A 15,091-nucleotide genomic window follows, 5' to 3' on the forward strand; every position below is an offset into this window, starting at 1 on the left:
AATCAATTCTGTTTTGAATTTCTTTTGATATGTAGAATACTACTGAAAATTATCCTGATACGTTCCTATTTTGTCATTTAAAATTTTGACTGAATTCTTATAATCATATCTAAAGTGCTTTTTATCAACTCATTTGTTCTATATAAAGTTAAATAAAGTGCACTGCCCAAGAAAAATAATGTGTCAAACGTAACATTTGAACAGTCATCATTTAATGCAGATCAGGGGGTAAACATTGTGGCATCTGTGGCACATAGTTTCCATTAAAGTTCCAAAGGGAAATCTTCTGTAATCTTCTGAAATCACTAGGCTAATGTGAAGTAAACTTAGCAGGAATGATGTTTAGAAGGACCTCTACAAACTAATCTCATTTTGTCCTCACCAGATGGAAAACATGGTAATCATTGATTCTGATTGGCCAGTTTTCATAAATTTTCTTATCTGAATTTCTCTGAACTTACAAGGTGAAATGTTTTGAAACTTCAGAGGACTGGTAGTTGTAAGACCCTCTAGAAGCCACTTATTACCCTTGTAATATTTCTTTTCTACTGAAGTAATCCAGGCACTTTGGAGCCTCTTGTTTAATTTATTGTAGCTACTAAGATGTAAATTATTAACAGTTATATTTGTTTTATTGTTCTCCCAACTATTTGTAAAGTTATTGCTTTTGTCTTTTTATGATCCTTGTATCTTTTTTGTTTTGTTAATCATTTTGCTGTTTTAGCTGTGTTAGCCTAGTATATCATGTATATCATGAGGTAAAGAAAATGTCACCACACATTTCGTTTACTTCCAACCTTTGTGAATTGTGATATTTTTATAGGAAGAATATTTTATTTTAATATTTTTTAATTATTATTATGGGTCATGTAGTTCAGTTTTAAGAAATAATAACAAAATGAATAACATACATTGTCATATTTTGACACATTAAAGCACATGCATTTTAAAATATGAACTAACCTAAGACATAGATTTTTCGTAAGACATATGAGGTATATTTAATTTTAATAATAATAATAATAATAATAATAAATTCTTTATTTAAAGAGGGTAAACTCAGTTAGTTACAATAAACTAATCTTCCCTGAGGCCCTCACATATAAATTACAATACAATCAAAAAACAGATATTTACACATAGTTAATTTACAGTCAATTAGTTCAATGTAATATTACTAACATGATAAGATATAAGGCTGTTCAAGATGTACATGTAGTCAAAAAATCAAATACAAAATAATAGATGTGTACTGATTATTGTGGGTCATGCAATTCAGTTTAAAGAAATAAAGATTAAATGAATAACATACATGTCATAGTTTGACACAATAAATTCTTGATTCAAGCTCATGCAGAGTCATGTGAGGTGGGTTATATTTAATGTAGATTGTCAAATGAAAGAAAACTGCCCAGGCAGTATTTACTTTAGATGTACTAGTTTTGGTGCGTCAGGACCTTGTTTGGGTCAGAAAGATTTATGTCAAAAGTATGCATACATTATTCTTTTGGAAAAAGTACTGAATCTTGTTTTGCTGATTTTTACAGTAGTGATTTGTCTGTAAAAAGTCATTGAGAAGATTTTAGTGAAGCTATAGTTGAATATCCACTATATATTTTGTATTCATATTAGATGGAAATTAGTTTCTTATGACTGTGGTAAAGTGTTAAGATACTTTCACAAAAAAAGTTTGAACTCCCTACAGAAGTAACCCATTACCCCAACTTAAACAAGAAAATAAGATTCAAGTAAAGGTAGAGTTCCTTTACACTATGAGAAAAGTGAAACCAAAATATTTTCATCTTTACATGTTTTGGGAGTTGCTTGTTTTTCAGCACAATTTTCAACAAATTGTTCCTAATTTGAAAATCTGTTTATCCTCACAATTGTGTACAAAATATTTTTAAACATAATTAAGTTTTTGAGTTTTGATAAACTTTAATAGATGTACATGTATATATATGGTAGGTGTTTAACAATAGAACAAAGGGAGATATAGTCTAGGGCTGTCTTGAAACTGCAGTGAGGTTAGAGTATTTGCTCCATGTTGAAGGCCTTTTTGTGATTGATTGATTGATTGATTGGTGTTTAACGCCACTTTCAATACTATTGTGCTATTTCGTGGCAGTCAGTTTTTATTGGTGGAGGAAGCCGGTGTGCCTGGAGAGAACCACCGATTTTGTGATTGAGATAAAGATCAGCAATACAAGTGCTATTCCTTTGGGGTTTTTTTTCATGTGTGGGTAGTGATTTGTGTCATGAATTGATACACTATATCCTTTTTTCCCAATAAATAAAATCAGAAAAATAACAACATATAGACACTATCTTCATTGATTAATATGACCTATAATCTATAAGAAAAGCTTAAGGTCTGGTAAAGTCAAGTGCATGAGATTAGTTAACAAGGCTTTAACTCATTCTAATAAAAAAGAACTAAAATAGTAACAACATAGATACAACACAGATATTAATTGAATAACTAATCCAAGAATTTGAATGTCAAAAACTATTGAACATGTTATTGAACAACACATTAATGTATGGATAAGCAGTGTTGTTTGTTTCATGAAGAACTTTATCAATATTTGAATTCATGGATTAGTTATTCTTTTTATTATATTTACTTTTTAATGTAAATAAAATTAGATAGAAAATGCAAAGAACAATATCTTTTCCTACTCATTCTCACTTTATTTTGATGTAACTTGATAAGACCAATTGTTGTATGACGTCCTAGCAGTGATATTACATTTTTATTTCACTTCATGTGAAATAGAGAAATAAAAGTGTTTATTTGACAGGGTAAACATGGTGTTTCATTGGAACCATTGAATACAATAAGTTTTTGATAATCACTGAACCTTTGATTCATGGCTTGGGACAGAAGTTATTAAAGTTGGCTTTAACTTCTTTCAATCTTTACTGTACTCTTTTTCTAATATCAAGACTTCATAAAACAAAAATTAATGGTTTTTTGCACTGAAATATATATAAACTTTATTTTGAGTGAGCACAAAGAACTAGTTCAAAAAGGCTTCAAATTTAATGAAATTTTTTATGTAAATTATATAATTTAATTTGGTTGAAATATATTACAAACATCCTGACAGAAAATAAAACTTGGGTGTTTTATCATCTGAAAATAACAATGCTTCACAACAAAAATATAATTAAATTAGCAAATAAACCATTGACAATTCTGCTTCTATTGGATGACTAAAATCTAAACTGGAATGACCTCTCAATAATTCTTAGAAAAAACGTAGGGTTTATTTGAAATTAATAGCAAAAATTTGAAGGTGACAACACTTATTGCATAACATTTTATATTCTTAATAAAACTTCCTTCATATAACAAACATCCATATTACAGAAATGGTTTTATTATATATTTTCAGTTGATTTATTAAAGAACACAGGAGAATTTGTAGATGTATTGTTAGATTTACAGGAAGATATGTGTGAAAATTGGGCTACAGCAGAATTTGTACAGGCTCTATTAGAGGCTATAAAACAGATTGGGTAAGAGAGTTTATTTTCTGCAAATAATCAATTTTACTGAATGATGTGATCTTGTAAGACCTGAATTCATGCTAAAAAATAAATGTGGCAAAGAGCAACCAATCACACCCACTCAATTACAGGCTCCTGACTTGGCAGAGACACATCAAGAATATGACAAGGTTAAACATTTTTGTAAGTGCTCAAGTGATGTAACAGCTCAAAATAAGAACAAACACTAAAAATCTGAAAGGGTTTGGCTCATTAAATCAGCCATATGTTCAATATTAAAACAATTAACAAACACAAATTACCCAATCTAAGAGTACTCACAGATACTAAAAGCTAGTTGAAAGCAAATTTCAACTACGTAATAAAAAAGTTTTTTAAATTTACTTTAGAGTATGATAACACCAGAGCTTCAAATGGAAACACAAATTCAAATAGAATTTGATAGTTACATGCTTGACATAACAGAGCATTTAAGAATCCTGGCTAGCTGTCCGACCTGGAAACCATGAATTGACAATGATTAAGTAAGAAATATCTGATGCAGGCTTTTTGAACTTTTTCTTTCAGGCTGAATCAAATTATTCAGAGAATATGTTTTTCCCAAATTTATAACATATAACTTGTTAATGTTAACAATTATGTGAACTATCTATTCTATGGATTACTTATCAGTTTAGTTTTAAGTGTGTTTTATTTTTACTTCACAGTAATTTTTTTTTATAATTGATTAATTATTTAAATATTTTAGTCTGTATCAGTCAAATCATGTATATAAAAAAATTATGCACATTGTTGCAGCATTGTGATATAAAATTTGTGACAAATCATTAAATAATTTTTTAAAATGGTATTAAAAAGTAGATTTACATTTTCAAAGTGTTATCCAGTAAGAGTTGTCTCCCATCTTTTAGTTATTCAAATGAATAGCTTTTACTTCTGAAGTGATTGAAATTACAAAAAGACAGATTTCTCTCTGACCACTTATCAAGTATTTTTGAGCTCCAAACTGTTGATCAATGTATTTTAATGTGATTTTTACTATAAATCATAGCATTAATATAAAAAAATGATTGGCCATTCAGGTGTTCACCAATGACATGTATTTGCAGATTGAGTCACAGTCAACAATTAGAAATCTACTTCCGTATTTTACAGTTATTGTCAACAACTGATACTGGAGCAGAAGTACTAGGTTAGTAGCATGCCACAATGTGTAATGTACTCTTACATCAATGTCATTTTAGATAAAATAAAATGATAAAATTGTTTTTAAGATATTCCATGCCTAGTACATTTATATTGAACAGAAATTGCTTTGGGACCATGCCCTGTTTCAATTTATTGAATAATCCATTCTGATTTGCTGAAGAGATGGAAATGATGCAATAAATTATTACTTGGCACATACTAATGTAACAATGAGCGCCCTGTCGCAACAAAATTAATTAGGACATGGTTGTCAGGCAAGGTAACTATTGAAGCTAAACGCGTTGCAATTCCAGTATATTTTGTCACTCAGAATATCTCCAATTTTCTATAAGGATACAATGAAATATGAGAATCCGGAACCTTTTTTTCGACAAAATCAATTAAGCGTTTTATTTGAATATCAATGCATTAAAATCTGTTACACTCCTATCATGCCACCCAAAAATTTATGAAAACTCTCAAAAGGGCCAACAAACTGTCTTTTGGATCACCTGCAATTTCGGAGGATACTAGAAATGTGGGTGAAAATGAGTGGGAACAAGCTAACACTATATTATAATATGTTATTTATCATTTACTTCTTGGCACTTTGATTTTTTCTTATTGAGCTATAGGAAACGAACAAATCAATAAGAAAAAACTCTAAGGAAATTTTTAATTTATTTTGACAGAACAATTACTGAAGCATCAGAATTAAAAACCAAACTACATGTTTTATAATCTAAAAAATAAAATATAATTCTTATTATAGCAATTGCTCAAACTTAAAAATGGACACTCAAAGGCTGTTAAGCATTGGAGAACAGTGAAGAAAAGAAATTTTAAATTAACTCTGTTTAAAATTATTGAGATAATAAAAAATGCTCCCAGGAAATTGCATCTTTAGCCTCTCCAAAACCCATCAATTCACAGGCCCTTCAAAGAAAAATTCCAGGGAGATCCTTGTTGAAGGACTAAAGCATGAGAAATTTCCAACTTTTAAGACTTTGTTACTATTTTCAAATATTTTTAAAGGACCAATTTAATAACATTCTGTCTATATCTGTAAGATAATATTTCATGACCTGCTCAACAACTGTTGTTCATATTATAGTTTTATTCTGGCAGCTTGAAGGGTCTTAATTTCTATTTTGAATATTACAAAATCATGTGAATATTGGATTGAAATGATAACTGTGGATTCATTTATTTTCGTGGGTAATAATTTTTGTGGATTGGGGAAAACTTACACTTTCGTTGATATTTAATTTCGTGGTTTTTGCCAAAGTCTCCATACAAGCCCGTGAACATTTGCAATTCGTTGAACATTTAAATTTGTGGTTCATCTGTACCCACGGTATCCACAAAAATAGGTATCCAACAAAAATAATAAATCCACAGTAATATGTTTGTTCAAAATCAAATGTAAGGTGTTCCTAAAATATACAAAACTTTTAAGATCAAAAGATGATACAAAGAACAAGATATGATAAAGCCACTTGTTTGGCCCCTTGAATTTGAACATTATCATGATTATAAATCTATCAAATAGAATTCTTTAATTGTTTACCTCACATATATTTTTTAAAATTTTTGTCTTATATCATAAAATTAATTTAGGCATGATTGCCAATGATACCAATTACCCACTAAAATTCTTGTCAAGAATGTAAATAACTACAGGTAATCAAATAGGCTTTAACAATGAGCAAAACCTAAACTACAAAGCAAGCTATAACAGGCTCATTACAATATGTGAAACTTTTCAAAAAAGAAAGCTAACAGTATGTGTAAAACAAAACATATTATGTAAAATAGGAATTTTAGTTGAAATATTTCATTTTCATCATGTTTATGACATCATAGTAACATTACAAATAACATGTCTGCACTAAAGTGTCATGATTATATAATTGTATTCATTTGAATCAATAAAATCGACTTAAGGTGTAATACCACCATTGATTTTCCCCTATTAGTCTTTGTTAAATTCACACTTTTCAAAAAAATGTGCAGAATTTATCTTTGTTTCAAATAAAGAAATACTTGGCATGAGTAAAGTTTTATTCTGTCCAGTACTACAGACATAATTTCACACAACATTTCATTGCATATAAGAAAATAACCATCACAAGAAGTTAACAAATCAAATTTTCACCTCTTTTTTACCTGTGTACAAGCTTTAGTAACCATGTAACCTCAAGTTTCCAAAATATTCTATAGAAACCCTAATAAAAAAAAAATGGTGCTTTGAGATCCCGAAGATAAATGTTTATGACCCAGAAATTTTTTACTGCAATGAAATGTAGGATTAATTACCTACAACTGTCAAATTCAAGGGAATATTTTTTCAACCCTTTTTCGTATGCAACCGGATGTGACGTACTATGATTTGGTGGTATTACACCTTAATTTTGATAGGATTGAGGAATTATACTAACTTTGAAATATCACAGTAGGATAATGACTTATGTCATAACCCCTCAGAAAAATTTCAAAAATTGTATAGTTTTAACATATATGGCAAAAAAAATTATGTGTTTGCAGTTGCGGGCATGTCCCTATTTAATAGGCTCTGATCCTAACTTTTCATAAAAAAAAATTGGGGTGTTTCCGGTTGCCTGGCCTTCCTATCTTTCAATTTGTCCCAAAATTGTCTGGGTCTGATTAGGGCTATTTTAGAAGTGTTAAGTGACCTTGAATGATTATAAACATATGACCAGCTTCTATAAAAATGGCAAAAAAAAAGTGTGCATCAAGCTCAGTTGATGAAATGCAACCATAAACCTGACATTCAAATGTTCATGACAGTTTTAAATTCGATCAATATTGATGAAAAAGACCTGAAGGCATAACAAATTTATTGTATAAATATACAAAAAACACAATGCAAGCAAGCCTATCTGTAAGTAGGAAATATCCAGTACATGAAAGAATTAAAACGTATTTATACTAGTTATACTGCAGCTAGATAAAGTTTTAGAAAATAGGTAACTTATAATACATATCGGCATGTCCTACCACACACAATACATATCAGCATGTCGTATCACACACAATACATATCAGCATGTCCTACCACACACAATACATATCAGCATGTTCTACCACACACAATACATATCAGCATGTCGTACCACACACAATACATATCAGCATGTCCTACCACACACAATACATATCAGCATGTTCTACCACACACAATACATATCAGCATGTCCTACCACACACAATACATATCAGCATGTCCTACCACACACAATACATATCAGCATGTTCTACCACACACAATTCATATCACACACCATACAAAATACTGTATACTACATGTTTTCATATTGTTAGAACTTGCAAAGTTTGCTTCAATCTTTTTCTTTTTTACAGTGTCATGTGCTGATGCTGTAGAAAAACCATTGGTAAAGTATCTGAACACAGTGTGTGATGATGAGATTGTTGGCATTGAAAATAAGGAATCTTGTATAGCATCAGCACTCTCAGTATTAAACATACTGTTCTCTGCCAATGACGAAACATCAAACAGACTCATAAAAGGTAGTTTAAAGATATATCATTTATATGAAGTAATTGCACTGATATTGATGGATATTGCTGTGAGCAGAAATTATATTGCAACAGTTTGTTTTGTTAATCATTTGCTAAAAGCAATAATTACCAAACTCTTTGTCCTACTATAAAAATTTTGCAATCGTATTATGGTGTGATTACCGTAACCTAAAATTAAAAGAAGAATGACAAACATGATGATATACAACAATGAAAACAGCATTAACTTGAATTGTAGATTTTCTAGACTCTTTGATATTTACATTCATGATTGGGAAAAAATCGTTTAAAAAAAAATCATAAAATTGAAGATGAGTAAATATACAACCCCACCCCTTCTCTAGATGATTTTATTTAATAGATAATTTCACACAATAACAAATATTACACTCACAAAAATGAAAAATATTGTTAGAAGAAGTAATTGTCTTTCCTTGACAGAGTCAAAAAGCGAGACATAGGTATGCTGTTTCTGGCTGTGGCGTCGGTGTCAACAATGTATTAAGTTTGTGATTAGGTCTAGTTTATGGTGAACCACTAGTGGTAGGTCAATGGTATTTGGTATGCAGTTGTATAAGAATTTGGCACATCTTATTTCCATGGAGATTATTTGGCCCTACCCCTCAGTCATGTTCTGTTGACTTTGAAACTTTTGCTTAGTTTACATGTATTAGTTTGTGATTAGGTCAGTTCAAGGGGAACCATTAGTGGTAGGCCAATGCTAATTGGTTTGCAGTTATATAAGCATTAGCACATCTCATTTCCATGGAGAATATTTGGCCCCGCCCCCTCAGTCATGGTCTATTGACTTTGAAACTTTTGATTAGTTTACATGTATTAGTTTGTGATAAGCTCAGTTTAAGATGAACCACTAATGTTAAGTCAATGATATTAGGTATGTAAATTTATTGGCATTTGCAAGTCTTGTTTCCATGGAGATTATAAAGCCCTACCCCCTTATCATGGTTCATTAACTTTGAAACTTTTACATAGTTTACAAGTTAATGTTTGGGTTTAGGTTTGTTTAAAGGGAATGACTTATGATAAGTCAATGGTATTTAGTATGCAGTTGTATTAGCATTTGCACATCTCATTTCCATAGAATTGTTTAGCCATGTACCTTCAGTCATGGTTTATTTACTTTGAATATTTGCATAACTTACATGTTAAAATATTGATATTTTAATTTCAACATTTGCATTATCAAAAATACAAAAAGGCGAGACATATCTCTGTGTTAACAGTTTATTTTAATATTTTATTTGGTCTTAATTATAAGTTGATGTTTTTGTTTGCTTAACTTCCACGACAAATGTTTCACACATATTCAGGGCAAAAGGATACTAAAATTAGTTAAAGATTGTCTATTAATAGATTTCGTTGATGTGAAGAAAAAAAATCCATAAAAGTTAATATGTTTAGATTGTCTTTATCTGTTTGGTGGTTCTTGAAGAAAACGTTTTAAAAATTGTTCCTTATTACTCTGTTTTAGATGAAAAATTAATAAGAGTGTTTGTAAAAATATTGGAACCATTGTATCCCTGGCTACAAGACATTAAAAAGTCAACAACTAACAAATTAGAAAAGAAAAGTTTATTATGTGAGGAAAGTGGTAATGTGGAAAAGACAGATTTAAAATGTAGAAACAAAGATAATGAGTCTGGAACTGAAAAAGAATCTCGATGTAATAGTGAAATTTTAGAGGGATTAAAACAACGAGATGACAAAGAATTTCAGCATTTAGAGATTTTATACCATATTGTTGAGGGATTTGTTTATGATTATATGTTTACTCTACAGATGGTAAGTTTGGATTTGTAATGTATGCTTAGCAAGAATGATTCCGTGGAACCCTTAGAAATTTCTATATGCAAAACCAATTGTGCTTTAATTGTTGTTCTTGGTCTATTGAAGTAATTGCAATAGTCTACAGCAAGTGTTATTGATATAATAATGCTGTCCTCGAAAAAAAATTTGTGAGAGTAGTCAATAAATCTAGAAGACTGAAGACTGCCATCTTTTACTTGACAATCAATGTTATTGAATACAACAGATATACAAATACAAACATGAATACCAAAAAAATGGAAAAATATGGAAATTATAAAAGTGACAGAATACATACCATGTAAATAAGTGAAATATTTTTGTTGCAAAATAGGTACTTTCTACACACAAAAAAATACCTTTTTGCCTCACTTATGATTGACTTAAGATATATATATATATATATATATTGCATGCACACGTATAAAAATTGCGGTTTTTATCCAATGCAATCATAGGTTTGAACGTTGTTTTCAATTTAGACTTGTATATATATATTGTTCTCCTGACAGCAACAATTTTAACAGCTAAATTTTATTTACTGTATGGAAAAAACAACAACGAACAACACTTGGCAATCATGTCAAGATGAAGTGCATGAAGATTTCATATTTTTGCTATTTAAAACATCAAAGTTAAATACAGAATTCTGTAGCGTTTAATGGGTTATCTTAACACCCAGAACATTCAGATCCAAAATGTGGTACCACTAGTGGAACAGAAATTGCTTACCAGGCAGATGATGTGTTGTTGGTCTTTTTCTATGTACATTAATAAGGAACAAAAGGGTCATAGAATAACTAGCTATAAACCTTTTAACGAATCTATCAAAGTGAATGTAATACATCATGTCAATCTCTGACTACTGGTAGATTTTGATTTTAATGCCTCATATTGTAACAGGGGAGATAAATTAAGTCATCAAAGCATTATAGGTTTATTGAGTTACCTCCCATTCAATAGTAACATGTTTTTATTACTTTATACAGATTATAGATAGTGATAGTGAAAATGATAGTGAAGAAGAAACACAAAAGACAGATGTAACCAAGTTTTTGTCATATCTCAATGATTCTTGTAGTAGATGTCGAATTAACTATCTTGTTCTGACAATGAAAGAGTCCATTAATGAAGCATTTAACCCAACAGAACTTTTAACAAATCTAGCAGCTGAACACAAAAAAGAACGATTAGCAAGGATTACTGCTGATGCACTAGCAGGCCGAAACTTGGACAGATCAGACTCAAATACAGACAGTCAAAATAATACATAGTTATACTATTACTGCAAGAATCAAATTAATTATTAATAAAGGTTAGAAAGAACTCTGCAAAATTTATTTGGTAGTTCTAAGGTAGGTCTGTGAAGTGATTGTTGCTATAGAAACTAGAAAACTATTGACAAATGAAAAATTAGTCCTATCTCTGACTAAACATATGAAACCTATATATGTAAATAAGTAAACCAGGATGTCTGCGACAACTATTGCTGTTATTGGTAATTTTACAGAAACTAATAAAAAGAGAGAAATTGATAATGGTGAGATGAAGAATAAACATTTCTTATGCTGGGCTTGAATACTACATAAGACATGTAAGATTTCAGTATTTAGTGAATAATGCTAGGCTGAAGAACAGGATGTTGTAGATTCCATTCCCAGGTATCTCTAAGTCAATAATTATGTGTTCTGAGAAGGGCAATATGTCTTCTGCTGGTAGTTACCATGTCAGCTATTTAAAAATAAGTAGATGAGGTAACATTATAAAAATAAGTAGACGTGGTATCAATGCCACTGAGACAATTATCCACCAGAGACCAAGAAAGTAATAAATTGAAAATTGGACTCAAGTGATTTATTTTGTACATATCATGAACATGTCATCATCCTGAATATGCATGTGCTATTTTGCAAATGGAGTTTAAGCAGTTATGAGTGAATCAGTCGGGTACTAATGGATCTTGGTGATAAGTTGAATCCTTAGGGAGTAATACAGCATCACATTAAAAGTTTGAACTGTTTGTATATGTTTCATTGACTTTGTTTTAAATACAAGTTCAGGACGGAAATGATGTCACCTGTAATCACAGAATATGTCGTAAGGATGAATTTTAAAGAGTATAGCAGTGGAATATTATAATACAAGGCCACTCTGACTTAAATTCTATGCTTCATTTACATTATATTAGATTAGACATTTGAGTTCAGATCTATAATTCTGAGTGACCAACATTCATAAGTGAACAGATGATTTAGGGGATATTAGATATGTTTATAAAAGGTACATCACTGTTCTACACTTGACACTTCACTGACTTGTAATAAGTTTTGACTTTCAAGTTCATTTTTAGATAGAAAAAGACATAAAATCATATGGTAACTTGGATGCATTCAAGAGAAAAAGACAGAATGATCTATATTTAATTCCTTCATTGATTCATATAAAAGTTCTTTTCTTTGGTGATTACATTTCTGTCAATTTCACATTGGGGTTCAATTTCATATTGTTTACTGTTTTGATTTTACATATAAAGTTTATAAAGTTAATTCAAGGACAAAGAGAACTAAGATGTCTGTATCTGTCTGTTTACACTTTAATCGTGCACATCCAAGGTATCCTATGACCTTAGTGATCAGGATAGTGGTAGATCTTAGAAACATGGATCATTTCAGTCTATCACACAGTGCTCAAACTACTTAATAATCATAAGAAAAAATAACTTGTCTCTCTGACCTGAGAAGGAGACGTGCTAGACTTGAAAGTCAGAGAGTTGGTTGTTTACTCATGGTGCTATAATGTTCATTTGCTTCAATGTTTTGTCATTTGTATCCTCACATTTGTTTACTATTAGTAAAAACTTGGACTTTATGACTTTTCCAGTAATTATAGTGTGACTCTTATAATGTCAATAAAGTAAGAAGTGCAGGAAACTTTATCTGTTTTAAGTGTTCTTTCTTTATTGTAGTAAATAAACCATTTTTTAAGACGTTTCGGCCACCGGCCTTCTTCAGTTTATTATCCTTCTTAATTACACAGTAGACATTTTACTTTCACAATCATTGAATTTTTTTAACTTTGTTTGGTTGTTGGTTGTTTATGTATTTAACTACATGTAATTTACATATCACCATCTCTTGTTAAGTTGTTGGTTGTTTATGTATTTAACTACATGTAATTTACATATCACCATCTCTTGTTAAGTTGTTGGTTGTTTATGTATTTAACTAGATGTAATTTACATATCACCTTCTCTTGTTAAGTTGTTGGTTATTCATGTATTTAACTACATGTAATTTACATATCACCATCTCTTGTTAAGTTGTTGGTTGTTTATGCATTTAACTACATGTAATTTACATATCACCATCTCTTGTTAAGTTGTTGGTTGTTTATGTATTTAACTACATGTAATTTACATATCACCATCTCTTGTTAAGTTATAGGTTATTCATGTTTAAAAGCAAAAAATTTACACTATTTAATCTCAGTACAACATGTCCTCACTGATTACAAACTTAACATTGAAAACTAAAATACCAGACAAGTTCCCTGTTCATCTATCTGTATCTGTTCTAAACAATATCATACTTTTCTTGTTAGAAATTACAGAGCTTAACCAACAAATAAGAGCAAGAATAATGTATGGATGGTCATTAATTGAAAATTCATTATTTATGTTTATTTATTGGATAAAATATGTTATACCCAACTCCAGAACTTAGAAGTGGGGGTTACATTACAATCACCATGAGAGGGGGTAGGTAAAGTATTGGTTCTATCTGTTAGTCTGTCCCTGTCTTGGTCTTTACATTCATTTTTCTATTTGTCCATCTTTCCATCTGTCTGTCCATCCGTCATCTGTCGATCTATATTTAGCAGCTTGACAGTGATGAGTTGTATTGTGTGAACACTTATTGGATCTGTCAGATAACTACTTTGTGTTTGCTGACACTTTGAATTTTTTATGCCCCCGCCATAGGCGATGGGGCATCAAGTGTTACCCTCGACCGTCTGTCTCTCTGTCCGTCCGTCCCATTTTTTTGTTGCAAAACTTGAGCAGGGGCATTTGTATCTTAGGACACATTCTTCTTTTATTAGTCCCCTACCAAAGAAGTCGAAGGAGACTATAGGTTTGCACTCTGTCTGTCTGTCTGTCTGTCAGTCCGGCAAATCAGTTTTCCACACTTTTTTTCTTTGGCTTGAAGATATTGATTTGATATTTGGTATATAGTTTCATCATGACAAGTTTCAGATCAAGTTCGAATTTTGTTCTGGTCTGATGATTTTGTGCAGAGTAATGGTCCTTGGAAAATTCATGCAAGTAATCAGTTTTCCACACTTTTTTAATGATTTGATATTTGGTATATAGTTTTACCATGACAAGTTACAGATGAATTATGAATTTTGTTCCAGTCAGATGATTTTGTGCAGCGTTATGGTCCTTGGACTTAGAAAATTCAGCAGGTAATCAGTTTTCCCCATTTTTTTTTCATCATGCTTGAAGATATTGATTTGATATTTGGTATATAGTTTTACCATGACAAGTTACAGATCAAGTTAGAATTTGATTTGGTTTGGATGATTTTTTTGCAGTGTTATGGTCCTCGAACTTAGAAAATTCACGCAAATAATTAGTTTTCCGCACTTTTTTTCGTCATGCTTGAAGATATTGATTTGAATTTGTAAAATAGCTTACACCATGACAAGTTATAGATCAAGTAAGAATTTTGTTCCAGTACAATGAATTTTTAACTGGTATGGGACTATGTATTGCCATGCAATACTCTGAAAAGCTTGTTTTTAAATCTGTTGAATGAAGTTAAAATTTTTCTATACACTTTTCTCCAATACTAAAGGACAAAATGACTTCTTTTCTGGTCAGCACATCAACAGTGATAAGTTGTAATGTGTGTGTACATATTGGATCTGTCGGGCCCCTACTTCCTGTTTGTCAACAATTTGAATTACGAGTGATGGGGTATACCTAGCACGACAA

General features: G+C 30.6%; 1 protein-coding gene across 1 annotated transcript in view; it reads left to right on the forward strand.

The window, feature by feature from the left end:
• The window catches only part of LOC127705756 (protein saal1-like), a 37,518-nt gene extending 26,097 nt beyond the window's left edge, over positions 1-11,421 (forward strand). Inside the window, exons 8-12 of the mRNA XM_052210115.1 lie at positions 3,402-3,525; positions 4,626-4,708; positions 8,089-8,256; positions 9,761-10,071; positions 11,085-11,421. Coding sequence (XP_052066075.1) covers positions 3,402-3,525; positions 4,626-4,708; positions 8,089-8,256; positions 9,761-10,071; positions 11,085-11,369 — 971 coding nt within the window. The 3' untranslated portion in view covers positions 11,370-11,421. The remainder of the gene's footprint in view (positions 1-3,401; positions 3,526-4,625; positions 4,709-8,088; positions 8,257-9,760; positions 10,072-11,084) is intronic.
• Positions 11,422-15,091: the final 3,670 nt, after the last annotated feature.

The sequence above is a fragment of the Mytilus californianus genome, unplaced genomic scaffold, assembly GCF_021869535.1.
Source record: "Mytilus californianus isolate M0D057914Y unplaced genomic scaffold, xbMytCali1.0.p SCAF_6, whole genome shotgun sequence".
Taxonomy (NCBI): domain Eukaryota; kingdom Metazoa; phylum Mollusca; class Bivalvia; order Mytilida; family Mytilidae; genus Mytilus; species Mytilus californianus.